The sequence below is a fragment of the Pyricularia grisea genome (genome assembly GCF_004355905.1).
Source record: "Pyricularia grisea strain NI907 chromosome Unknown Pyricularia_grisea_NI907_Scaffold_1, whole genome shotgun sequence".
NCBI classification, from domain to species: Eukaryota; Fungi; Ascomycota; class Sordariomycetes; order Magnaporthales; family Pyriculariaceae; genus Pyricularia; species Pyricularia grisea.
Genome location: NW_022156716.1, coordinates 423,980 through 449,145, shown reverse-complemented (window position 1 = coordinate 449,145; position 25,166 = coordinate 423,980). Strand labels below are relative to the sequence as shown.

Here is a 25,166-nt window from a genome sequence, read left to right as displayed (position 1 = left end):
TCTGCTCTGGGGCTTTCCAAAACCCGTTGCGGGCGCCCAAAAGGGCCCATGGGCCAAAAGAATACTGAAACCCACGGGCCCCCGTCTTATTTGCACGTTGTGAAACATGTACCTTAATATCGTTTTTGGCCCAATAAATACAAATCCCACAGTGAAAAAGCTGCGGGTTTGTGGGCTGTTGGCCCGAGGGCTTTTCAAACAAAGTTTCGGGCCCCCATGGGCGAGTTTTGGAATGCCTTAGTCTGCTTCCTTAGTCTCAGGGCTTATCCTTGAACGGCGCGATTCCAATTAAGCTGTGGCTTAATTGGTGGTTTTGCTTTATACCTGTGGGTCCAATTATAAAAATCACAGCGGTCCTGGTTTGAGGTAATCTCTAATCTCAGGGCTTATCCCTGAACGCGAGCTCCATTAATTAAACCGTGGCTCAATTGTGGTTTTGTTTTGTACCTGTGGGTCCATACAAAGATCACTTTGGTTCAGGTCTGAGGACAATTTGTCGATTTTCGCCGCGTGTGGAGGTGATTTCGCCAATTCGGCGTCCGACATTCCGTTATAATTAATTAAATAAAAATTACAAAAATAAACGGTCTGTACGTTGGGTATAATAATTAGCAAAATAATTAACAGCGATTGGTTTTATATTTTTAATAGTTAAATTGGTTAAACTGGGATATAAATGCCTTTAATTCGCGTGTAAAGGTTGGTTTTTTAAAAAGAAATTAGATTTTTTCGATTTTTTTTAATTATATTTTTATTTTTAATTATAATATAAAAAGTCTTGCACGTGGGGTAATATTAGCTAATATTATATATATATATATATATATATATATATATATATATATATATATATATATGTTTTATATTAACATTTCGTGATATATAACGTTGTATATTCGAATAAATTAAATAATAAATATTTTTAGAAACATTTATAATCGAAACGGGTTTATATTTTTACTAATGTTAACAATATTAAAACCAAAATCTTAACGGTTAAATAATCGGTAGAAATAGACGTCCATGAAATTTTTCTTTTAATTATTTTAAAAATTACGTCTTTTATATATAAATTTAACAAAATTATTATATTTTTAAGTTTTATTTTATATTTATTGTAAGTCAAATAAGAAATTAAGCGTTATTTTACCACTATATATTTTTAATATAAACGCTTTATATATAAAATTTTAATTTTATAGAACCTTTTATTAATAAATGTATTAATTATTAAATATTTATATAAATAAACAAAGAACGAATAGTTATTTACAAAAACTTTTTATACGTAAATATTAGCAAGATAATATTTATTACTTTATAAGAATAGAAAATATACTTATGTATATATTATTATTTATATGTAAACTTTTAAATAAAGCGTTAAAAATAACAATATTAATATACACTTTTATTTTCTTTTCTTTACGTCGAATACAAATATACAAAATTATCGGTTAAAACCCTCTAATTTGGAGCTTTACAAATATAATTGTGCTATATTTTTACCATTTTTATTTAATTAAATATTCGTTAAAAAATACACAGGTGAAAAATTATATCGCCGTTACATATATAATGTATATATAGTGCGTATACGGTGTAATTTCCGTCACACGCGGCGAAATTCACCAAAATGTTCTCAAATTAATACGGGCGCGATTTTTTCGGCCAATTTAATTGGTTGAAAAGCCATGTGGTTAAAAGGTATATGGAGAATAACATTTATTTTTCGTTTAAGTTTAATAATATTAATTCTGTACAATTTAATTTTGGTAATATTGGCTTAGGTAAAATTCACTTTCGCTTTATTTTAACCATAATAATTTAAAATTATAAATGGAGATGGAGATTTAAAAGGGTAATTTATACGTGTGATAATAGTCCGTTATAAAGCTAGAGAACCCATGTAAAAATTGAACCTTTACATGTTTATTTTATTTCTCGCCCTTTTAAATGCTGTGTAGAGGTGCTCATACAAATAATGGTCCAAACCAGAGGTGTACCCATATTAATAGGTATTAATTTGCTCTTTCTTCTGCTGCCTGACTGGAAAGGGTTTCCATGGAAGTTCTTTATTTTAGGCCCGAAAACTACCTCAATAGGGTAGTTGCATACCTAAGGACCTACACAATCAACTTACGCAAGTATTCCGAGAAGCCCGTTAAAGAAAAAGAAAATCTCGTTTTTCTTTACCATAAGTCGGTACCTAAGCCGGAGAAAGGCCAGCAAACTGACGTGGCGTTTAAAACAAATTGTTTATCTGGTATAGTTTAATACTATTTCGCTTTGCCCTCTTTCCACTTTTCTACTGGCACTACGCTTTTCGGGAATTTTTTTTCCATGTCGATAGTTCTGTAGTCCCAACAACGCTCGGGACCGTATCCACATTCCCACCACTTCCAGCGGGGCTGGGGGATTGTGCACTTGGGGTTCCCGCAGTTTTGGTCGACGCTGCACATGTAACGGTCCACCTTAAAGGTGCTATCTCTGGCCCCGAATTCAATGGCTTGGGCTTCCCACAACATGCCTAGATGCCGGTAGTACTTTTCTGCTATCAAAATAAACTTGCAGGGTCTGTCTGAAGGCCAGCGGTTTGGGTCCGGTGGCGAGACAGGCGAGACAGTGGTGGTTTTGGCGGGGTTGGATGAAGCAGAAACGGGGTTGGCTGAAGAAGCGGAAATGATGGACATGGCCAAAAACAGTGTTTTGAGATTCATTATTGCGACTTTACGTGTTGATGACCGGCTTGTTTTTAACGTAATACTAAACACTGAATAGAGCCCTGTGCGAAAGTTTTATTGCGGCAAAAATATTACTTTGATTTTAGTGCAAGTAGAGGGCGTCCGAGAAAGAAAAGGGGGATTAAGAAATATTCGCTGATGATCAAGCTGATAATGAAGAAAAATTAATTGGTAAAGGAGCTTCAAAGCATAAGCACATGGTATTTATATATACCTAGGGGCTGTATGACAGGGGCATCCTCAAAAAGAGGGTTACATAACAACGATTTTGTACAAAACCGTGGGCCAGATAGTGTAAAATATAGAATAACACGTCCGGACCGCTGATAAAAGCGGAGTTTATGACTGGTTAGATAATAACAGCGATACTCGTTGATGAAAGCTGAAATAAATGGCATTATATACTATTTCAAATATAAAGTTCAAATTAATTCATGTTAAATGTTGGAGTGGATCTTCGTATTATATTTAGCATGCAAATATTTGAAAATTAGTAATTGTTGATAAGTTTAAAAATAAAATACAGATTTATCAAAATTAAAGATTTAAAAAAATACCTCATAGTTTTCACAATTGATTTTCGATCAAATTATTACGGCTATTATTATCGAAACAATTAAAAATACGGTGCACTTTTGTTAATGAGTCGGCGTGCCATTCAGCAATTGCACTATCTTGCCCATGGTTTTGTAACCCCCTTTTTGAAGGGGCCTACAGCATACAGCCCCCCCCCCCCCCCCCCNCCCCCCCCCAAGTATTATAATATGGGGGATGAAGTACTTAATCTGTATTTCTTTCAAAAAGGTTCAAATACTTACCCGACAACTAAAGTATACCCTTTGTTAGGCATGGAGAAGCATGCTTTTAATACAGTCGAGCGTTCGCGATCTGTCAACACGGCAGCGATTTTATTAGTTTGGGGAACACGTAGCTAATAGGTGTTACCATACAAATTGCATGTTCTCCTGTATTAATGATATATGATAGCCGTGCCGACAGCTCGGTGAACCCTTAACTTTACCACAGGTCATAGTTTGCATGGGCGATTTTAACGTCGCTTGTAATTCTAATTCCACCCCAGGACGTGGCATTCGCTCCCAGAATAACCTTCTATTTTGTTGTTTTTGATGCGATTGCTAAATTTTTACTTGCACATGACAGACCTTTTGTGCTGAATTAAGAGATTGAGGCTTTTACTCGTGGCTAGGTATCCTTGCGAGCTCATGCATTGACGGAAAAGCCGGAATTCGTCAAAAAGTGGAAATGTAACGATTCGGACTGGAATCGAAGTGACAGCGAACACACCGTAGAATAATGTTTTATTATTTGCTATCTGGCATGAAATTGTTGTTTGTTATCTCCACTCACACAAACAGAAAACTGTCAAATGCAGAGGCATCCAAGTAAACACTAGTTATCAAGACTATGTAACCAGGGCCCAAGAGTCATGACTAGCTCCTCTCGCGTTTGCTTTGCTCGGTTAAACCCGGCGTGGCATGTCTGACGTATGGGAAAAAAAAGGTCGCAGGCCGCTAACAAATTGGTCTCTAAACGCCGAATTATTGGGGGAACGGGTCGTATTCTCTTAGTCCTGTACAGACTCCATCCACCTCGACGCCATCAATGTGCTGCACTGCCTTTCCTCCAGCGCCGAACCGGAGGAGATGTCCTCCATTCGGCTCGCCGGCGTCCATGGGCAGCCAACCGTATTCCCGCTGGGGACCTTGGTTTGGATCCTTGACAAAGGCAAGTATGTGGTCTTGCAGGGCCATGCTGACTTCTGTCTGAAAGTCTGTCGTGTTGGCAACGTGATCAAGCAGATGGTAGGTGCCGAAGAACATGGGGATGTCGCTGGCGTGGTACGCCCCGAGCCACTTGTAGACGTTGAGGTTGGGGAAAGTGCCGGCCCACTGGAACCGAAACACAGGCGTCTCGTCCCCCAATCTGTTGCGGTAAACGGTCGAATTGAGAGTCGGACAGACGTAGCTGTCCACGTTCAGTTCCGTGATATATGGCTGCGACGGGCCCTCGGTTATGTTCTCAGCCGGCCAGGGAACCAGTGACGACCACTCGTTGGCCGCGACTGAGATCATGTACGGAATGCGCGCGATCAGGCCTGCTTCGGAGCGCGCCGTGTAGTTGTAAAAGACGACACGGTCGTCTGGGGTCCAACTGAAGATGAGCGGGGGCGTTGTTTCATTGTCGCCATACTGTCCGATAAAATTGATAATCTGCATGAAAGACAACCGCCGCATGCAGTCCAGCTCCGCCGCAGCAGCAGCAGCCTCCTCGCCTCCACCTTGCTCGCCGCCGTCGCCGCTGCAGGTAGACTGGCAACCGAGCTGGCGGGCCACGAAGCTGAAATTCGAATAGGCCGGAGGTGCAAAGCGAGTCGGGTTGGTTGAGAAGACGGTTCCCGACTGCATGTAGATTGCCTGGGCGATGGGGTCGTCGTGCCAGGCGTACGAGTGCATGTCGACCGAGGTGGCTCCCGCCGACCGGCCCATCTGCGTGATGCGGGTCGGGTCGCCGCCGAAAGCGGCAATGTTATCCCGCACCCACTCGAGGGCTGCGCGCTGGTCGAGGATGCCGAGGTTTTGGTCCTCGAGCCCGCGGGCGTTGGGGAAGCCAAAGATGCCGACGCGGTAATTGATGGTGACCACGATGTGCGATCGTGACCTTTCCACCCACGATGTTGGCATCTGCCAGGGGATGTCGATCCCTCCCATGTAGAACCCCCCACCTGTCATGAAGAAGAGGACTGGTAGGAGATCGTCTTGCATTGGTGTAGTTTCGTTATTGGCAAGTGTTGGCGTCCATATGGCTAGATATAAGCAATCTTCGGAAGTAGCTTCGCCCACGAGTCCTGAAGTATCATTCTGTGCTCCATTGTAGATCAAATTGCCTCGAGTAAGGTCGCCATTCCAGAATGTGGGCACGCCCGATACGAACTGAGGGCAAGACGGCGGGAAGCGCGTCGCATAGTGGTGCGAGTCTGTCGGTTCAAGTTTCTGCGGGGGCATCCAACGGAGTGATGCCACGGGTGGCTTTGCAAATGGTACGGCGCGGAATTGACGTGTGTGTGGAAATTCGGCATCAATTAAGCCTGTAAATGTGCCCGTGGATGTCTTGACCGTCAGCTGTTCGGCCGGGCACTCCTGAGGCTCCTGACCCAGCACGTAGCCCAGCAGGGCGAGAAAAATATAGATTGCAAGTCCCATTGTCAAAAGGTCATTGAGCTCCAAGTCAGGCTTGACTATCACAGTACGTCGATCACTCATTTATATCATTTGGAGGTTCCATGCACAATCCTGATTTTTGAATATTTGGTACTATATGTGCCTGTGTAATATTTCTAGGTTCATTTTTAGTGCTTATATCCTACCAATACTACCAGCCAAAATAGGAAGGAGGAGTCAGATAAGATCCATCAAGCCTTGCTTGGTTGGCTTGTTCTACATATAAGCTATGCTAACGACGGAAGCTCTGTAGGGGCTGGCTGCATGCCATCGACTGAAGTAAAAGTCAGCCGTAGCGTTGCACTCACAGCATAACTCACTCTCGTGATGACGTCAAACTTCTCGTCAATCTCTCCAACTTTCTCGCTGTTGACCGGGACCATGCAGCTCAACCAGAATTACAAGTGGCTAACCAAGACATGAAATAAAAACATCACTTTTCGAATAGTCAAACTTGTCAGACCTGCCTCCACGTGTAATGTGGCAAAAGTGTCCGGAGTATCATGAGATCCTATGCCGCCGTCCGAATGCTGTGGCCAGTGATTACTTATTGAAAGTAGATGGGAGATAGGCTCGAATACAGGTTAATAAAATTTCAGTCTATCAAAAGGAAGAATGTGTTTCTGAGTGATGTTATGGGACCCGATAACGATGGAAAATCAGTCAACATCGCTGGTCTGATAGATTACATCTTGAAATAGCCAGTTCCGTATGTTGTATATGCCGAGTTTTTAATTAATACACGGAACCTGGAAAGCTTCGCTAGTAGAGTTGGACAAAACATCAAATGCAAAAATACACTCCGAACACCATCCTCCCTACCCCTCAAAGATTTTATAGTTCTATCTCCAATTCCCAACCCCCAAAGCCCAACCTAGTGAGGAAAGTCTTTCTTGGGGCTGCTGGCCGTCGTCAACAAAGACTTGAACCTGAGAGTTCACACACCCTTTGGTATTGGATGTTTGGCCGGGGAGGGGCTCCCTGAGCTCCTGCATCTCATCTCCCTCCCTGTAGCTTGTTCTCATTCCCTGTTCCAAGCTTCGACCCAACGATGCACATTATTGTGCCTGCATATCTTTCAAGCAGAACCCTTGATGAAATACACGCACTTATTTCCTTGCTGTTGTCATCCATGAAACGCTTGATCCATACTACCAGGACCATGTTATGCAAAGATGAGGACGCCCGGGAGGCGTGCAGTTTTGGCCTGAACAGAGCCGTGTGCTCGCAGCTCTCTGTTTTAAGAATGATATCAAGGTTGGGTTGCCGCTATTTATCCCGGTCATGTGTACCGAGGACTTGGTTAATCTACATCATTTATATCTATACCAGCGAAGTCGGGCTCACAGCTTTACCTGTTGTCCCAGTTCCGCGTAGTGTGGAAAGATGGAGTTTAAAAGTAAGGTGTGCATGAATGGGCTTAAATATATCTTCTCGCCCTCCTAAGTTATCACCTTATAGACGACCAGCATAGATAGAGTCTACTGTCGTTTTTCTTTTCTTTTTTGAGGTTCTGGGAGCAAGGATGTAAGCGGTAAAATGATTTCCGTTCTGAAGTGACTGGGCCATATTTTTTGAGATATTTAGAAATACATCTGTTTCTATCTTACGGTGAAGTTTGCGCTGTTGTTACTGGAACGCCAAGAACGACAGTACTTCTCATAAATTTAAAAAAAAAAAACCCCCATCCAATTGGTGTAGGACACTCACCGCAGCATTATGTCTAGTAATAAAGTAAAGTAGGAAGAAACCAAGGTCTACTCCATAGATGCAGGTATCAGATCGTATGCACTAGGTACATACCTAGGTACTTTGACATTGGTGAACCTAGCAGTGACCCGTCTGCGTCCAATAGCTGTTCGACGCCCTTGGCCCCTTGCTCATTGCAAACAAAGCTTCTGTAATTCACAGTAGTCTGTGATTAATTGAAACTTCAGGCCATCATTTATGTTGCCACAACTTGGTAAAACCAGCCTCAGTTGGCGCAGCGTGCTAAATGGGTAGCCTGGTGTAGAAGGCCCAAACTGACACTGGATTAGCCAATGGAGATGCTTTGTCTGAGGCTGCGTCCCTGGACTTCAATGCTTATTGAGCATTCTTCTTGTCCACAGTCACATGCTCAACCTCTCTCAATCGCAATGTCGATCGAATCAGAGACGGCAATTACACGCAAGATATGCTTGCTTGCCTATGACCTTATAGGCTTCAGTTGATGAGTCTGCCGGTTTCCTTCATCTCATGTAAGGCAAAAGTTGTATACTCAACATCAAGACATAAAGTACAAGAAAATCCAAAGTGACGTCGGCTTTGCTAACCTCGAGGCTGACCATGTTACTATTTGAGTTCAGGGATTGCCGTATCTGCCGAGCAATTTTGGAGAACTGCATAGTTGTCAGTTTGACGAACGCACAGAACAGTCGGGTGGAGGAGTAGCATAGGAGATGATTTACGTTTTTTAGAAGAATTCTTTCACTGCAGATGCGTGAGAATGTTGGTAATGCTTTCATACATATCAATTTGGCTCTTCTAACATGACGTTAAAACAATGTTTGGTGCTGGTGGATGCATCTACATGATGTGTTTCGCCGGACTGTATGCAACAGCCAAGCCGGGATTCATGTGACCAGTAAAAAGAAAAGAAGAAACACTCAATATTTCAATACTATGTTTGCAGATTTTAGCATGGTCCATGACAGGTACTCAGCGTGAGGGAGGTAAGTTGGATCATGCAAGAGCTATGGGTAGGGTAACGGGATGAGTTTCCATAAAGGGTTAGGGGAAGGGTTAGGTGAGGTGGTCAAGACTCACTACCCCGCTCAGATCAGATCACGCAATTCTTTGTACATTGTTCAGGCCCTTGTTTCCTGATGTGCAGACGCACGAAGTAACAAAAATAAAGAAAATTACTGGTTGAGAGCTGCGACACTGAATCCTTTCTCTTGAGGATCGCTTGATCAAACATCTTGGCTACGCATCTTTGTTGCAAATCAAGAGCGCGAATTTCGGCGGCAGCTGCATGAGCTTACCGCGCCGTAGTATCCACCTTTAGGCCAATAACTGAGCTCCAATAGAGCTTGGCTGCGGGCCTCGAACCTCGCCAAGTGCTGCACAATGCGACTTGATTGATGCAAATGGTGAAACCCGGTGAGAATCTATCTGTCTGGGGGAATTTTATCTCTCATATTTAGGCCTTTTTCTTCTTCTTTTTTGTTTTCTTTTCTTCTTTCGGGCTAAAGTGAGGCCTCCGCAGCTAGAGCCGCCTGCGATGAATCACTGTTGTTCGTCACTGCTGACCCATACCTAAGTAGGTAGGTATATTATGAGGCTATTTATAGCTAAAATTGTACACATTTACTCCGCCACTATTGTCAACGTACCACTTAAACGCGTTCATTTTTCATTCTTCTAATTCACGTTCCAATGTTGACGACAAAATTCAATATCAACAAATCTTTTTGAGCTCTACAGAACCATCTTTCCAAGTGATTCATCGCTAGAACCACTTACTCCCCCCCTGCCCCGCGGCCATGTCTGGGCAGATTCGCTGGCACTTGGCAGTGGTGGGGGATTTTCTTGGCCGAGACGGAGGGACAATCGATTTGACTGGACCGTGATTGTGTCCCCAGTTATACAAGCAATGTCCAACAAACAAACATTCCGTGAATGCCGAGATACGTTCCTCACTCAGTTGAGGGCGGATAGGCACCGGAGTAGGGCTCCCTCCTTTGTAATGTTTATTGCAGCTGCACAATGCGCCTGACTGTCAGTTTTTCCCCCCGCCCCCCTCTTGGTTCGTCCCGTTTTCTCTTGGGGATTGGACGAGTGAGTGTCAAACCTGAACCACAAGAACACGCGTGCAAACACAGTACCAGTTTGATACATCGCTTGGAAATTTCCTATCTCGTCCTCGGTGCCCGCCCGCTCGCCAAAAAAAAAGACAACGTCCCACTTGGGTTCATCTTTTTCCGTCCCTTGCCTTTTTATTCCCTCACAGGCTGCATATCCTCGTGGGCCCGTCCGTTAATTCTCTGGGAGCGCAGTCCTTTCTTCTTCTTTTTTTGTCTTTCCTGTATTTCCCATTGCTACTTTGAGCCCTACCCTCAGAGGCAAAACCAAGAGTCTAGTCAGACCATACAGATATCCTAAACCGATCTGTGTGTGTGTGTGTGATCTTGTACATCAGTCATGTCGTTCTTCAAAAAGCTCCAAAAGGAGTTTGAGGACTTTAATCCCTTTGATAAGAAGAAGGAAGAGCCCCAACCTGCTGCAGGTATGACATTTGACTTCCCCTTTTTCACTATACAGTCCGGACTAATAATCCCTACCACTGTCTTCCAGACACGGCCACCAAGGCTGTCGAATCGCCCGCTCCCCAGCAGCAACACCAGCAGCAGCAGCAGCAGCCTCCCTATGGCCAACAACCATACCAGCAGCAGCCCTACGGCCAGGCTCCCCAGCAGTATGGCAGCCCTCACCCTAGCGGCTACGCAGCGACTCCCCCTCCCCCTCCCCAGCAGCAGCCCACCCCTCCGGGCCAGCCCCAACTCCCTCCCGGCTGGGCCTCGCACTGGGACCCTTCCTCCCAGCGTTACTACTACGTAGAGGCCGCCACCGGCAAGACCCAGTGGGAAGCTCCCTCCGCCGCTCCTCCCCCTCCCCCTCCCCCGCCCGCGAGCGATCCCTCCTCGCCGCCGGTGCCTTCAGGATACCCTGGCTCGCCTCCCCCGATCCCGCAAAGCAGCTACCCGGGGTCGCCGCCTACCGGGGACGGCACCCGGTCTGCCGGAGGTGCTCCCTCCTACGGCTCTCCCCAACCCGGAGCCCCGTACGGCCAGCAGCCGCAGTACGGCTCGCCCTCCCCTTACGGTGGAGCTCCTCCCCAGGGCGGTGCCGCGGCCGGCTACTTTGGCGGCGCGCAACCTGCCGGCGGCGCCCCTTCTTATGGCTCGCCTCCGCCCGGTGCACCCTACGGCTCGCCGTATGGCCAGCAGTCGCCCTACGGTCAACAGCAGTCACCATACGGCCAACAGGCGCCGTACGGTCAGCAGTCGCCATATGGCCAGCAGCCGTACGGTCAGCAGCCCTACGGCGGCGCCCCTCCGACGCACCCATACGGACAAGATGCCACCAAGGACCCCAAGACTGGCAAGAAGGCCGGCAGCAGCGGCATGCTCCTCGGCGTGGCTGGTGGTCTGGCCGCCGGTGCGGTCGGTGGAGCGTTGCTGAACCATGCCCTGAGTGGTAAGATTTGACTGTCCCCCAGACTTTCTTACTTTCTTTTTCAGCCAAAAGCTAACCCCTCCCCACCACCACCTCCTCCAGGCGACGACTCGGACGACGAAAAGGAAAAGGCCGCCGCAGCCGCAGCCGCCGCCCCGGCAGCAACAGCAGCAGCAGCAACAGCCGCAGCGGACCCCGCACCCGCCGCCGCAGCGGCCGCCGCGCCCGTGGCAGCCGAGGCGGCCGAGCCACCGCCGCCGCAAGTCATCAACAACTACTACTACGACACGCCGCCGCCCGACCCGTACGCCGCACAACAGCCGCCTCCTCCTGCACCCCCGGCCGAAGAGGAGGACGAGATGCCGCCGGCGGTGCTGGGCGCATACGACGAGAACGGCGAGCGCGTGTCGGACAGCGACCGCGAGGACGTGCAGGAGGCGCGCGCGCGGTACGAGGAGGCTCTCGCCGACGCGGCCGACTCGGACGCCGGCAGTAGCGAGCAGGAGGAGCTCGAGGAGGCGAGACAGGAGTATATTGAGGAGTATCAGGAGCACTACGGTGGTGGCGATGATGATGGCGGTGATGACGATGGTGGTTATGATGACGACGAATAAGCTTGGAGAGGTGGAGGACACCCAGTTTCTGTGTCATCTTTTATGGTTGCTTTTTTGCCCCATTTGAAAAACTACCTCATCCGAGTAAACGAAGTCATGACTACATGAAATACCAAGAACATTCAATGCTCTCCCGTTTCTAATACAACGCAGCCGCCAATCCCAAATACCTCTAAACCGGGACTAAGCGGTCTTTTTCCTTACAAAAATGTTCACGGTAATCGGTTTAGAATCTATTATTTTCTATCAACCATCGTCAAAGGTCTTTGCCGCTTCGCTTTGCACCCTTTCTACCGCCACCCACTCATAGTTACTCATCGATATATCATATCCTCGCGGTCTGGGCCCGTGCCGATCCAGCCAACCTTGACGCCAACATACTCCTCGATAAACTCCACGTATTGTCTCGCTTGTACCGGCAGGTCCTCGAATTTCTTGATGTGCGTTGTGGGTGTGTTCCACCCCTCAAAATCCTTGTAGACGACCTCGCAGCGCTCGAGCAGCGACAGGTCCGCCGGGAAGAAGTCCAGCTCCTCGCCCGTGGCAGGGTCCTTGTACCCAACGGCCACCTTCAGGGTTGGGAATGTGTCGAGAACGTCGAGCTTGGTCAGGTTCAGGGAAGTGTAGTGGTTGATGGCCTAAGCGAAAGTTGGTAGGTGGTCAGCATTAAATATCAAGAAAATAAGAGCTGGCAAAGCGGCGAGCAAGGTGGAATGTAGTAAGACAAAATCACAGGGGCCATGAACTCACAGCAGAGTACTTGACCACGACAAGATCAAGCCAGCCGCATCGTCGCTTGCGACCAGTGCTGACACCCCATTCCCGACCGATGTCTTGCAGCTTGGTACCAATCTCGCCCTCATCCTCCGTCTTGAAGATACCGTCACCTACTCTTGTCGTCTACAGTAAAATGTTAGAGCTGGTGCCAATTGAGCTACGCGGATTTCTGTCAACTTACGTAGGCTTTTACGACGCCGACGATTGTCTCAATCTTTCTTGGGTTGATTGCCAGACCAGTGATGATACCTCCGAGGCAGGGGTTGCTGCTAGTGACGTAGGGGTAAGTGCCTTTTACAATATCATGTCAGCTAACCATCTAATCCAGTCCTTGAGGCTCGTATAAGCTCACCATAGTCAATGTCAAGCATCAGCGCATTTGCGCCCTCGATCAAAATCTTGCGGTTCTGGTCCTGGGCGTCCTTGATGAACTTGACAGCGTCGACGACATAGTTGGGGAGCAACTTCCGGTATTCCTAAACCACAAAGCACAACTGTTAGCCAAAAATCACAAGACACCGAATATTAGCAACAAAAACACCCAAAAAAAACATACCTTGAAGCGTGCAATCTCCTCCTCGACATCGTACTTGAGCAGATCTCCGAACCGTTTCCTGTATCCGTCGGCCAGCTGGCGCAGCTTCCTCTCAAACACAGCCTCGTCAAAAACTTCCGAGATGCGCACACCACTGCGAGACTAACCGCCGGGTAAAACTCAATGTCAGCCGTCCGACACCCGCAAAAATTCCAGACAACTCCAAAAAAAGACAGCAAAAACACTCACAGCCTTGGTGCTGTAGCTCGGTCCGATACCCCTTCCTGTGGTTCCAATCTTGCGCTCGCCCAGCTCGACCTCCTCGAGACCGTCGACGGCGGCATGGAGATCAAAGTTGACCTGGCAGCGGTCGCTGACGAAGATGCGGTCACGCACACCCGTCAGGCCCTTGGCCTCGAGCTTCTCCAGCTCCGAGAAGAAGGAAGGGACGTGGAAGACGACGCCCGATCCGATCAGGTTCATGCATTTCGGGTTGACGAGGCCCGAGGGCAGGAGGTGGAAGTCGTACGAGACGCCCTGGGCGACGATCGAGTGTCCGGCATTGTGACCGCCCTGTAATGCATTTAAGACGGTCTTGGGTCAGATACTCCGAGTACGGGAACAGAGTCACCAACACGTACGGAACTGGAGCATAATACGTACAGCAGAGCGGGCGCAGATCTCAGCCGAAGGGCAAAGTATGTCAGTCAGCTTGCCCTTGCCTACGCGACGTTGCAAATGAGCTTTCAGTTAGCGCCGAGACTCAAAATGAGGTTGAAGATTGTTCCAAATTGGTCAAATGGTCCCTCCCGTACCTTCATCTCTGATACAATCAACACGAAAATCAAGTCAGCAAATAATTGTTCCACGACGTTGTGATCATTCAACGGCGCGTCGACCTAATTCCATCGTCACTGCAATCGCGTCGCAAGGCGGGGTTCTTTTTTTTCTCTCTCTCTCTTTTTGCTGCCCCTGGATTATGCGCCGCCGACTTCGGAGTGAGGGGCAGAACAAGGCTCAAATGCGACAAAATAAAACAATGCAACAAAAAAACAAAAACAAAATAAAATAAAAAGAAATCTTGGAACAGACAGAGACAGGGTAAGACTCACCCCCATTGGGATCCAAGAATGATGGTAGCCATGATTGCAAGTTAACCCAGCAGCAGAGAACCTGATGGGCAAAAATAAAACAAAGCTTGGCTAGAGTCGAGTTTCGAAAAAAAAAAAAAAAGGAACAAGATCCTTAAAACGGCGACAAAGAGACCGATCCTGGGGAAAATTGAATGGCCAGAAAATGGAGAGAGGCTTTGTGGGTTCCTTTGTTCGTTTTATAAGCTCACGGGGGGGATATTGTGAAATTTCCCGGATCGGAGCTCACGGCACACTTGTCGATTGTCCAGCGAGGCGGAAAATTGTTATGTTTCGCGCTGGTTCTCAACTCAGGTGTGATGACTTTTTGTATTTATTTTATCTTTTGTTTTTTCTTCCATTGGTTTTATCTTTGCTTGCTACCTGCCTCCAAAAAAAAAATAGAGAGAAAAAAATGAATCATTGACTCATCGCATTGATATCAAGTAAAAAAATAGGTCAAGGTAAATCCCGTACCAAGCAAGGTCAAGTCTCAAATCAAAAGCCTGGGATAGGAGCTTTATCCAATTTTGCCTGAGGCAGGCAAGGTACCTTTAGTTACCCCAACCTGCAGGCGGGGCCGGGCTCCTCCGATGTCAAGATGAGGTAGGTACTTTTGTCAGTTTTGACATGAGCCTCGGATGGAATATGTGAGCATATGATTATTGTCTTCACTTGTCCAACGTTAGGAAGCATTACAGAAGCACTAAAGAAGCACTCCCAGATACATCGTCAATCTTGTGTTTCCAATGCTTAATTTGAACCTGTCATGAGAGGTTTACAGCCGGACAATGTTATACACAGTGGTCTGTAGTAACCTCCAAGAAATTACTGTTTGTTTGCGTGTGGGAGGGGCAACAGGATATTTGTCCGAGGGACCACTGTGCACCCACTCAAGAAATGCCTCGCTGTGACGTACATGCCTAACAAGAGGGGCTTTTGAGGCAAGTACCTACGCGCATAAAAGAGGACATTTCTTCAAAAGCCACAAGGGAAGTTCCTGGTGTTGTACCATCAACCTGCCTGCATGCAAGGAGTTGTTCTTCCCAACACCCCGGAACTGCCTGCCATCTCGCCGTGAAATGTGATTGGAGAAAAACTATAAACACGCCTCAATTTTATAAGCCATGCTGATAACAAAGAAAGAAGAGAAAAGAGAGAAAGAAAAAAAAGCCTGCCGCCGCCGACACCACCAAAATAAATCGGTGAGAGCCAATAGGTTCAAGATTTTGTGTACGTCTAGCAATCATCATCATGATCATCGTCACATTCCAACTCAACACCGTTTCGCACGAGAAACACAAGGATGGGGATAAAAATAAAATCAAAGCGCGACTCTTCCTCTTGTTATTTGCTTAGCTCCGCGGCCCCAGCTTCTCCAGTACTCTCGACCCCTGTTCCTCCCACTCCTGCTTCGTGATCCACATGTTCTCCTTGTCCGCCATGATGTTTGCCAGGACAGCGCCGCCCAGGAACACCATGTGCCGCCTGCGCGGCGGGTCTTCTATCCTGACCTTGAACTTGCTCAGCCGCTCTGGGTTCCCGCCCAGGACCTTGGTAAGCCACAACTGCTTGAGCTCCTTCTCCAGTCGCGAAGGCAGACCCGGATACATGCTGCTACCGCCCGAGAGTACAATGGCCTTGAACAAGCTGCTGCGGACGTCGACGTCGGCCGCCTGGATCGTGTCGAACAGGAACTCTCCCATACCCTTCTGCTCGCAGTCGACCAGGTGGGGTTGGAACAGGCACTCGGGGGCCTCGAAGCGCTCGCTGCCGACGCGGATGACACGCCCATCGGGCAGCGTGTAGCTCTCCACCAACACCGTCGTATCTTCAGAGAGCCGCTTGTCGAGTTCGAGGTCGTAGGAAACGTAGCAAAGCTTCTCCTTGATTTGCCTCACGGTCTCAAAATCAGCAGTACGGTTTAGTGCGTACCCACGGCGCAAGAGAAGTGCAATCAGGTTGCGCGTGACGTCGCGTCCAGCCACATCCAAGCGCCTCGTCAGATGGTTAAGCACGACGGATTCGTAGACGGGAACGATATGTGTGACACCATCTCCCGAGTCGACAACAACACCCGAAGAAAGACCTATTGTGTGTCGTAAATATGGAGGGTTAGAAATAAGGAACATCTCAGAATGGAACAGTTCAGGTGAACAGCCGAGTGTGCCCGTCCATAAAAAAAAAGCTTTCCTACCTTGTGCATACAGCGCCAACACAGCCTGGATGGCCACATAAACGCCGCCAAAGTTGTACCTCTCAAACATGACTTCGCACATTTGCTCCCTGTTCTTTACCGGGTTCATGGGCGGCTCCGTCAACAGGATCTTCCTGCCGGCAGGGTCGACCTTGAGCTTTTCGTAAAACGTGTGGTCCCAGAGGTGCTGCATATCATCCCATTTCTTAACGATGCCGTTCTCCATCGGATACGAGACCTGCAGCATGGTGCGCGCCGCCGACGCCTCGTCGCCGCACATGATGTCCTTGATCTTGATCTCATTGCCGTCGGGTCCCAGGATGTTGTCGCCCTTTTCCTCGGTTCGCAGGATCGGCCGCCCGACTATCGACGGGAATTGGTGCTCGGGAAAGTTTTGGCCCGCATATCCGACCTTGAGGAAACCGGTGCCTCCGTCGAGGACTGTGGGAGAGGTACAGATGCGTTAGTCGGATTTGATCCAATGGTGTGGTCGTAGACCAGAGAGTATAGACGTCTCTGGAGTTGGTAAAGCATTGCTATCCGGCAGTTGGGAGTTTGGGCTCACGAAACGCCGATGGGTAAGCAAGCGGCCTCGATTACCTACCTATGGGCGGAGGAGCTGCCATGGTTGCGACGGGCGGGGAGTAAATTTGGAATGTAGGGGCAGTGAAATATGTTTGGAAAGGGCTTTTAAATAAGGCGCCCCTCCCTAGTCAAGATTGATCGACTCAAAAGGCGAACGCAGGTAGCGAGTGTTAGCCCAGTCGATTGTCCCTAGGTTTCGGGAGGCTGGCATGGGACGGGCGGCTTCAAACGGGGTGACGTTGAGCTGCCTGGTTGCGAGTGAGCTTGTGGAGGTGCTGTGGTCTTGGTGGGGTCGCCCACTGCGTCAGCGACTCAGCGTCCAGTCAAGTTTAGCTTGGTTCCATTGAAGCTCAGCCACGTGATCCGTCCACGTTGGCCTCCATAAGCATGGATGTGAAAGGCAGGCGGTAATTAATCGTCGGCTTTCAATGCGACAAACTTTGTTATATTTCCATGCATCCATGATTACCTGACATGTTTAATTCTCAAAATTCCTACTTTAAATGGTGATATGTAACCCGTTTAAATGGAGTGTATATGTATCATAAAAAACCCCTAGAACTAGCTTAAGCCAATGGTTTTGGACCCCGCAGCCACTTGGGCAGCAGGTTGTGTCTCTAGGTACCTACGCTGCTCGGCTTTGCGACTTGACGATTGCTTTTTTCAACATGAGCCTTTACACGTAGCCCAACGAACGCGTCACAAAGTCCTGCGCGTTTCGTCCCACGCCTTGCTGCGAATCATGAAGGCATCGCCCCACTGTCCAACATGTGGCCCATTTTCTCAATCTGTTTTGTGCACAAAAAGGATCAGTACGTGGCAACGGTGGACTCCTTGGATAATCCTAAACAGTCAAATGAGCTTACCTTTGTCTTCAAGTAACCCTCCACCTCTTTACTTCTGAATCCTCCCCTTCCCCTCCAGCTCAGCGGTACCATTGCCACTCTTTCACGGACCACGACTTCCCTGTTGGGACCCTCTACTGCTCGGATTTTGTCGGGGTTGTTGGTCAGGAGCCGGATCTCTGTTTGTCCTAGGTCTTGCAGCATCGCCGTCGCGAGACCGTAAGACCGCGCATCCGCTGGGTGTCGTAGAAGCAGATTCGCCTCAACCGTGTCGGATCCCAGGTCCTGTAGATTGTATGCCTTGAGCTTCTCGCCGAGACCAATTCCACGCCCTTCCTGCCTCAGGTAGATGATGATGCCGCCAGCGGCGTTTGATGGCAGAGACATGAGCCGTGCCGCCTCGTCGAGCTGCTCTCCGCAGTCGCATCGCGCCGACCAGGCTGTCTCGCCCGTGTAACACTCACTGTGAATACGGACGAGAGGAATGTCGTTGCGCCCGCCGTCGGGCTGCTGTTGCTGCTTTTGAATGGCTTCCGAAGCCTCGGCTGCACTGCTGCTAGTTCTTCCTGGATACAGAACCCCCGTGTAGGCACCCCTGATCATGCGGTCCATCTCAGTCTCTCCCGGTCGTACAGCGTCGAGGCTCTTGCTACGGATGTTGTTCCCAAAGACGATGGCAAGGTGCTCTTTGTTGTCGACATTATTCGTGTAGAGGTGTAAGAACATCTGGGTGCCCGCGGTGGTTGGAATGCGTGCACGCACTATACATTGTACCTCAGGGAGCTTCTCCAACAGGCGTGGCCTCTTGGAGCCGCAGCCACCCGACTCGACACTGCTATCAACGGGCACACCGAGCGGTACGGGAGATGAGGTGTTCGGGGTTGATGTTCCGGGCGTCCCGGGCGGGGTGAACGCCGGCGAGAGGAGGGAAGGGGGCGGGAGCGGCTGTTCGTGTCCCAATGCTCCACCGAGGATGGAAGCGGAAGGGCGCGTGCTCGGTGTCCCTTTTGTTTTTTGCAGCAGTTGCGGCTCGCCATCTAGCGCAGTCGCTTCACTTGTGGGTACGTCATCCGTGATGGCGGCTGGTTGTGTTCGAGGAGAGTAGAATGACGGCAGTTTCGGGCTGCCTGTCAGTGACGAGTGCCCCGCCATTGGTTGCGACGCTGGGAAACCCATGCTGAAGAATGTTGTAACTGTCGCTGTCTTTTACTGGCGCAGAGCGCAGAGTTAGCAGCTGCATTATCCGAGTTGCCGGCGCAATTGCGCTGTGAGCCACTGCGATTGGAGTGTTGGAGGATGGATGCTGACCTTGACGGGCCGAGGCCGAGGAGTAAGTCACAGTTGGTGGTGAATGCAGGTGGCGACTAGAAGATTGGACGAAAACGGTGTATCTTAATTGTACAAGATTGAACAAATTTACTGTGTATCAACGACTTGGGCTTCTAACAAAATATACCGACAACGGTGGAAGACAGATGCTATATTGAATTCCGAGGGTCGAGGACCATTACTAAGACTGTGCCATGCGCGTGGGATGACGGGGTCCAGTTTGATCAACCATCACATAATCTATCTATCTGGCCGGGATCGGCTCCCAGCGGTTCCCCCGCGCCAAGGGATCAAGGGCTTCTGGCATTCCAACCTTCGCCGAGGCTCAATTTGTAAGCCAAGACTCGTGGCTTACCCCTGCAGCCTCAGAGCCCCACAACCTGAGTGTGGCTCAAATCGAACTGTGGCTTTGTTTTGTACCTTTTGATTGGTTAGATAGCCGTTTGGCTGGTAAGGTACAGGCACGTAGAGCGCTTCGTGCACCCTCTGAACGCAGGGGCCTAGTCTGAGTACTGACACAAGAAATAGACGCTCTTGACGCTGTAATTACCTTAGGTTTTACACTATGCCGCATGGGTTTACAGGGTGGTAGGCGCGAATGAATAATCATTCAATCAATTAACCAATCCCACCGGACCAAAGCCGATTATCAGCAGCAAGCTTAAAAATCAACTCAGTAGTATACGTGGACGGAAAAGGGGTCGACCAGCAATCCCACAATGTAAATGACTGATAGATACCGGAGCCCATATCAAAGTGTAATGGTTTTCCCGAGACCGTTTACGCAAACCTCTACTACGGATTATTATGTTTTAGTCTTTCAGTCTTTGTTGTAAAAATTTAACCGTCAGTGTCCTGCCGCAAATGCCTTTCACGCATCCACGCGCCTTCGATAGTACGCGTCTGCTTCTTCAGTCCGATGGAGCGGTAACAAAAAGCAACCGGGAATAGAAAAGGAACAAAAAAGATGAGACCCCTAAAAATAAAAGGCGCAAGTCATGCCTGCAAATTCGCCATCCGAGTTCGCGAATACCGTTAACCTTTCAACAACAATCGGCCCTGCATCTCGTTTCGAACAGATAAGGCGTTGGTGACGTGGGTGGCCACAACACGAGTGTAAAACATCGAAAAGACAACTAACCTCGGCCACAGCCACAATAAATATATATACATGCAGTTTGCCAAAACGTTTGAGCACCCCACCATCCCAGTTTGTCACCGTCTCATTCGGTGCTTCACCTCATCTTGTGCGATTCGAAACCAAGTCCATACCCGAATGTCCGGTATCCGTGAAAATGTCCGATTTTATTGTTCCGTAGGTCTTATGTAACTCGGACAACTTGGTAGGCAGCTACACATTTAACATCGGGGCAACGCCCAAATTCGCGACGTGCAGCAGTGAACCTTTCCGATATCCAGGAGCTTTTTACAGAGGAGCATCCCAAGAAACATGTCATCCTTCCAGATATCCAGAACGCCGAGCAGCATTCTCATCTTTGGAGCAACGGGTAAGATAGGGGTTCACCTTACCGAGTGGATCCTCAAAGCCAGCCCCCGCTTCTCCAGGGTCTCCATATTCACGTCCCCCAGCACTTCAGCCGGGAAGGCTGAGCTCTTGTCCAAGTGGGAAACCGCCGGTGCGAGCATCATCATCGGGGACCTGACGAACCCACAAGACGTAGCGGCTGCCTACAGGGGTGTAGACACGGTCGTTTCAGCCGTCGGGCGCAACGTACTCCAGAAGCAGATCCAGTTGATACGGCTTGCCGAGGAGAGCAGCAGCGTGCAGTGGTTCTTCCCATCCGAGTTCGGGACCGACGTTGAGCATGGACCCAAGAGCGCGGGCGAGAAGCCGCACCAGGACAAGCTCGCCGTGAGGAAATTCATCAAGGAAGAGATCAGAAGGCTCCATGTGGTGTACCTAGTCACTGGACCGTTCTTTGACATGTGGGCCAAGTTTCTTCACGACCAGAGCAGAAAGGAGGTTCAAATTATTGGTGATGGGGAGGGCAAAATTGGGTTCTGCACCATGCCTGAGTAGGTGATCCAGCCCATGCGCCGTCTGAGACGTGCAGTCAGAAACGTAATATAAAAAAAGAAAAAGCAAAGTCTAACTAGGCCCGTCCCGCATTGTCAGTGTGGGCAAGTTCTTGGTCGCAGCCTTGCAAAACCCTCCAGCTCTGACACCCAAAGCACTCAGAGTTCAATCATTCATCACGACGCCGAACCGAGTTCTTGAGGAGTTCGAGAAGCAGACCCAGACAAAGTGGAATGTAACCCCGGCGCCATTGGCCGAGTTTCGCGCCATGGAGGAGAAAATGTGGGAGAGAAATGATCCGATCGCTACGCCCATGACTCTGCTGAGAATCTGGGCTGAGGGTGGCACGCTTTATGAGAGAAACGACAATGAGCTGGTTGGGCTAGAAGCAAAGGATCTGGATCCGGTGGAGGTGGCAGTGGAAAGGGTCCTAACAGTACCTGTGAAGCTGTAAAAGAAGAAAATTGACAAGGGTTTTAAGTGCCTTAATCGGGTTAAAAGATGAATTACATAGGTAGTACAATGGTTGAGGGTTAGGAGTAGGGGCGCGCTCATGCAGGGGTTAGCCCGGAGTCAGACCTCCGTCTCATGCATGCCATACAGCAATTCCCCGCGTTATGGTTTCCGCTTTCGTCCAAGCGCTGCCGCCACGGGAAACTCACTAACTCCAGCTGGACCAGAGCTGTGCCCTTTGTCAAGTCGCTGTTCCTTCCACTCCCATGCTTTCGTCTCAAAAGTCATACTCAATCAAGCACCTTTGTACCCTTTCAGATTCAACAAATTTTGACATTAAGCTGGGATTACTGGCATTGGGTCTTCTGTTCATTAACAGGCGCCTCAGATACCGCTGATTGAGCGAAAAGTCCCTCCACGCAATCATGGCACCCTCTATAGAGGGGATGCGCGACGTGACCCCGTACTTTCTACTGTTGTTAACTGTATCCGCCCTTGGACCGCTGCAGTTTGGCTTTCACTTGGTAAATACACTCAATCCTTGATTTTGCATCCCCGAAAGCTCTCACTGTTAACAATCGGTGCTTGGCTACAACCTCGACAGGCCGAACTCAACGCTCCTCAAGATGTTATAACCTGCAAGAAATCCTCCATCTGGGCCGTGGGCGCCGCGATCCGCTCAATCGTGGCAGGAAGCGCCAGCACCGCAGGGAAGACTACCGACTGCATTCCCATGACCGAGGCTGCTTTCGCAACCATCTCCTCAATATTCACCCTCGGTGGCCTGGTGGGCGCGCTCGCTTCCGGGCCTCTGTGCAGTCGTCAAGGGCGCCGACTGGCGATGCAATACACCGCCGTGGCCTTCCTGGTCGCCTCGTTCATCGAGGCCATCGCCAACAGCGTCTTCGTCATGGCGCTTGGTAGGCTGATCAACGGTCTGGGTGCCGGCGCGACCACCGTCATCGTCCCCCTGTACATCTCGGAAGTAGCACCGCCCGGCAAGAGGGGGTTCTTTGGTGCCTTCACGCAGATCGGCACAAACATCGGCATCTTGAGCACGCAGACTCTCGGATATTTCCTGTCGCACGGCTCCTCCTGGAGGTGGATCATGGGTGCAGGCGTCATCGTTGCGGGGAGCCACGTCGCAGGTCTCCTCTTTGTCCCGGAGAGTCCTCCTTGGCTGGCTGCGCATAAGGGCGAGGTCAACAAGGCGCGGGATACTCTGCAGCGGATCCGTGGCAACAGTGCCAGCATTGAAGAGGAGGTCGCAACTTGGGGTTCCCACACAGATGATGACGACGTTATCGTCAACGAGACACAGGGCCTGCTCGCCACCGCCGGCGACGCCGAGACTGCTCTACCTGCGCCACATGCCGTCAAGTCCAGCCCGCCAGTACATGTGGGCTTCGTCCAGGTCATCCGGGATCCCTTCTACCGTCCGGCAATTGTGTCGGTTGTGGGAATCATGGTTTCCCAGCAGATCTGCGGTATCAACAGCATCATCATGTACAGCGTGTCGCTACTGGATGGCATGCTTCCGGTCAACTCCGCGCTGATTACCATCTTTATCTCGATCATCAACCTCTTCACGACTGTTGCATGCTCGCCGCTTCCTGATCGACTGGGTCGCAAGACCTGCATCCTCCTTTCGATTGCAGGACAAGGTGGCAGCTCTCTCGGCCTCGCACTCAGTATCCTCTTCGGCGCCAAAACGCTCTCGGCTGTTTTTGTGCTTCTTTTCGTCGCCAGCTTTGCCGTCGGCTTGGGCCCTGTCCCGTTCATTATGGCCAGTGAGCTGGTGGGTCAGGAAGCTGTCGGAGCGGTGCAGAGCTGGAGTTTGGCAGCCAACTACTTGGCGACGTTCCTTGTGGCGCAGTTCTTCCCCATTATCAACACGGCCCTGAACCAAGCCTTTGGTGGTGCGGGATATGCCTTCTTCATGTTTGCCGCCTTTGCCACCATGTGCTTTGCCTTTATCTCCATCTATGTGCCCGAGACGCTCGGCAAGAAGGATGCCGATGAGGTTTGGGGCAGGACTGTAACGGACAGGCGGATCGACTGAGTCCGGACCCGAGTGTTTTGAATGATGGAATAGATCCACTCGTGATATGTGTTTGTTTCGGGGGAAAGCTGCGTAGGGTGAGTGATATTATGAAATCGAAATGGAAAATGGGAATACAGAATACCGGCAAGGAGTTTAAACGGGTCTTTTGGAGTTACAGTATGTGGGTTTCTTTTTATTTTTGGGTTTTTGGAATCTCTTGGGTTATATCATGTCGACTGTAATGTATACTCTTTCCAGCCGAATAAATGCCCCAGAGGTATTAAGATACCTATCAATTCACAAGAGTTTATGACCTTTGCTTGCGGTGCCTCACTGCAATACTACCCAAACAATCGTGCGCTACGTACCGTCTCAAGCAGTAACCCGGCCCCAGCCTTAACGCCGTCAATGACAAATATCTTCTCCTTGTCGCCATACTCCTCGGTCACCACACTCCGAATGATGGCTTCCAGTCCGGCCATGCCAGCACAACCCATAACAACCACCCGGACCTTGGAGCTCTTGAGCAGCTTCCTGGTCGCATCCTTCAGCTTGGCATCGACAACGTCCTGCGGTACGCCACCGTGGAAATCCCCCGCGTTCAGCCCCGTCGTGTACACGCCCGCGAACCTGCTGGTTTGCTGCTCCCCGCCCCGCACGCCCAGGAAATCCCTGACGCCGTCCGTCAGGTGCTGCTCCCAGAACTTGCCGGTCGTGACGACGCCAAACGTCGTGTCGGCATAGGGCTCCAGCAGCGACAGGGCCGAGAGCACGCTCGCCTCGAAGATTCCCAGGACGGCCTTGCCGTGGGGGCCCTGCAGGCGGACGACAAGCGGGTGGACGCTGTAGCAGGCGACCAGGATGCCGTCGTAGTCCAGGCTGGAGACGTCGCCCAGCGCGGGGAGGACGGCGTCGGTAGACGAGGCTAGGTCGTCGGCGTCGTTGATGCTGGCCGGGCTGGTGGCGGGGCCGGTTTGATAGTGGAAGGCGCAGTTGGTGAAGCCTTGGGATTGGGCCTATTGGGTTGGTGGTGCTGCCTGGTCAGGGTGATTGGGTAGGTGGGTGGGTGTTGAGGTAGGGTTGAAAGAAGTCATTTGAAATGAATCTGTAGATGTGGGAATTCATGTATGACTTACAACAGAATCAATCGCCTTCCGTACCCCCTCGGTCATATCCCGAGAGGAGTTAGGATTGAGAATCAGGATATTGATCTTTGAAGTTGCCATGATTTCTTTTCTTTATGAAGCTACAGCTTTCTTGAGTTTTTACAGGTATGACGTTGCCGGATGGCTTTGTGCTGAATGGAACACTAGGAACTGGTCAAGTCCCATTTTACATTTCGGTTCCGCCGCATTTAAAAGGAAAGTTGCGCGTACCACTGTGCCTATTGTTATTGTCCATTATTATCCGCAGTTG

At 49.5% G+C, this 25,166-nt stretch overlaps 9 protein-coding genes across 9 annotated transcripts; 3 read left to right on the top strand and 6 right to left on the bottom strand.

The window, feature by feature from the left end:
* Window positions 1-4,303: 4,303 nt before the first annotated feature.
* Window positions 4,304-5,965, bottom strand: PgNI_00108 (uncharacterized protein; the record flags this gene model as incomplete). Its single annotated transcript, XM_031120192.1, has 1 exon — window positions 4,304-5,965. One exon carries the CDS (start codon window positions 5,963-5,965, stop codon window positions 4,304-4,306), a length of 1,662 nt encoding a protein of 553 aa, XP_030987313.1.
* A 3,040-nt stretch (window positions 5,966-9,005) lies between these two features.
* On the bottom strand, window positions 9,006-9,155 carry PgNI_00107 (uncharacterized protein; the record flags this gene model as incomplete). The annotated part of the gene is made up of 1 exon (XM_031120191.1): window positions 9,006-9,155. A coding segment is annotated over one exon (150 nt), but the record flags the coding sequence as incomplete, so codon positions are not given.
* Window positions 9,156-9,430: 275 nt separating this feature from the next.
* On the top strand, window positions 9,431-11,817 carry PgNI_00106 (uncharacterized protein; the record flags this gene model as incomplete). The annotated part of the gene is made up of 3 exons (XM_031120190.1): window positions 9,431-10,253; window positions 10,322-11,224; window positions 11,306-11,817. Exons 1-3 carry the CDS (start codon window positions 10,169-10,171, stop codon window positions 11,815-11,817), a joined length of 1,500 nt encoding a protein of 499 aa, XP_030987305.1. The 5' UTR covers window positions 9,431-10,168.
* Window positions 11,818-12,028: 211 nt separating this feature from the next.
* PgNI_00105 (uncharacterized protein) lies at window positions 12,029-14,671 on the bottom strand. Its single transcript, XM_031120189.1, has 9 exons — window positions 14,242-14,671; window positions 13,945-13,952; window positions 13,793-13,851; window positions 13,379-13,702; window positions 13,151-13,291; window positions 12,947-13,070; window positions 12,776-12,885; window positions 12,568-12,717; window positions 12,029-12,455 (listed from the first exon to the last, which is right to left on the bottom strand). Exons 1-9 carry the CDS (start codon window positions 14,271-14,273, stop codon window positions 12,132-12,134), a joined length of 1,272 nt encoding a protein of 423 aa, XP_030987308.1. The 5' UTR covers window positions 14,274-14,671; the 3' UTR covers window positions 12,029-12,131.
* A 519-nt stretch (window positions 14,672-15,190) lies between these two features.
* Window positions 15,191-17,274, bottom strand: PgNI_00104 (uncharacterized protein). The gene is made up of 3 exons (XM_031120188.1): window positions 17,061-17,274; window positions 16,457-16,897; window positions 15,191-16,348 (listed from the first exon to the last, which is right to left on the bottom strand). The coding sequence occupies exons 1-3, from the start codon at window positions 17,080-17,082 to the stop codon at window positions 15,615-15,617; spliced, it is 1,197 nt and encodes a 398-aa protein (XP_030987307.1). The 5' UTR covers window positions 17,083-17,274; the 3' UTR covers window positions 15,191-15,614.
* A 198-nt stretch (window positions 17,275-17,472) lies between these two features.
* PgNI_00103 (uncharacterized protein) lies at window positions 17,473-19,393 on the bottom strand. The gene is made up of 3 exons (XM_031120187.1): window positions 19,195-19,393; window positions 17,908-19,089; window positions 17,473-17,829 (listed from the first exon to the last, which is right to left on the bottom strand). Exons 2-3 carry the CDS (start codon window positions 19,060-19,062, stop codon window positions 17,782-17,784), a joined length of 1,203 nt encoding a protein of 400 aa, XP_030987310.1. The 5' UTR covers window positions 19,063-19,089; window positions 19,195-19,393; the 3' UTR covers window positions 17,473-17,781.
* Window positions 19,394-20,665: 1,272 nt separating this feature from the next.
* Window positions 20,666-21,823, top strand: PgNI_00102 (uncharacterized protein; the record flags this gene model as incomplete). The annotated part of the gene is made up of 2 exons (XM_031120186.1): window positions 20,666-21,252; window positions 21,353-21,823. 2 exons carry the CDS (start codon window positions 20,666-20,668, stop codon window positions 21,705-21,707), a joined length of 942 nt encoding a protein of 313 aa, XP_030987309.1. The 3' UTR covers window positions 21,708-21,823.
* Window positions 21,824-21,994: 171 nt separating this feature from the next.
* On the top strand, window positions 21,995-24,899 carry PgNI_00101 (uncharacterized protein). The gene is made up of 2 exons (XM_031120185.1): window positions 21,995-22,230; window positions 22,311-24,899. The coding sequence occupies exons 1-2, from the start codon at window positions 22,132-22,134 to the stop codon at window positions 23,766-23,768; spliced, it is 1,557 nt and encodes a 518-aa protein (XP_030987312.1). The 5' UTR covers window positions 21,995-22,131; the 3' UTR covers window positions 23,769-24,899.
* On the bottom strand, window positions 24,092-24,976 carry PgNI_00100 (uncharacterized protein; the record flags this gene model as incomplete). The annotated part of the gene is made up of 2 exons (XM_031120184.1): window positions 24,092-24,766; window positions 24,887-24,976. The coding sequence occupies 2 exons, from the start codon at window positions 24,974-24,976 to the stop codon at window positions 24,092-24,094; spliced, it is 765 nt and encodes a 254-aa protein (XP_030987311.1).
* Between the last annotated feature and the right edge of the window lie 190 nt (window positions 24,977-25,166).

Bases quoted from the DNA above. Each gene is read 5' to 3' on its own strand.
- PgNI_00101 (XM_031120185.1), top strand. From the start codon at position 22,132: ATGGCACCCTCTATAGAGGGGATGCGCGACGTGACCCCGTACTTTCTA. The intron at 22,231-22,310 runs GTAAATACACTC...CAACCTCGACAG, and splicing joins TGCAGTTTGGCTTTCACTTG to GCCGAACTCAACGCTCCTCA.
- PgNI_00105 (XM_031120189.1), bottom strand. From the start codon at position 14,273: ATGGCTACCATCATTCTTGGATCCCAATGGGG. The intron at 13,703-13,792 runs GTACGTATTATG...AATGCATTACAG, and splicing joins AGATCTGCGCCCGCTCTGCT to GGCGGTCACAATGCCGGACA. The intron at 13,292-13,378 runs GTGAGTGTTTTT...CCCGGCGGTTAG, and splicing joins CGAGCTACAGCACCAAGGCT to TCTCGCAGTGGTGTGCGCAT.
- PgNI_00104 (XM_031120188.1), bottom strand. From the start codon at position 17,082: ATGGCAGCTCCTCCGCCCATAG. The intron at 16,898-17,060 runs GTAGGTAATCGA...CCTCTCCCACAG, and splicing joins GGCAGCTCCTCCGCCCATAG to TCCTCGACGGAGGCACCGGT. The intron at 16,349-16,456 runs GTAGGAAAGCTT...GACACACAATAG, and splicing joins GTTGGCGCTGTATGCACAAG to GTCTTTCTTCGGGTGTTGTT.
- PgNI_00103 (XM_031120187.1), bottom strand. From the start codon at position 19,062: ATGGGTTTCCCAGCGTCGCAACCAATGGCGGGGCACTCGTCACTGACA. The intron at 17,830-17,907 runs GTAAGCTCATTT...TGCACAAAACAG, and splicing joins AGGGTTACTTGAAGACAAAG to ATTGAGAAAATGGGCCACAT.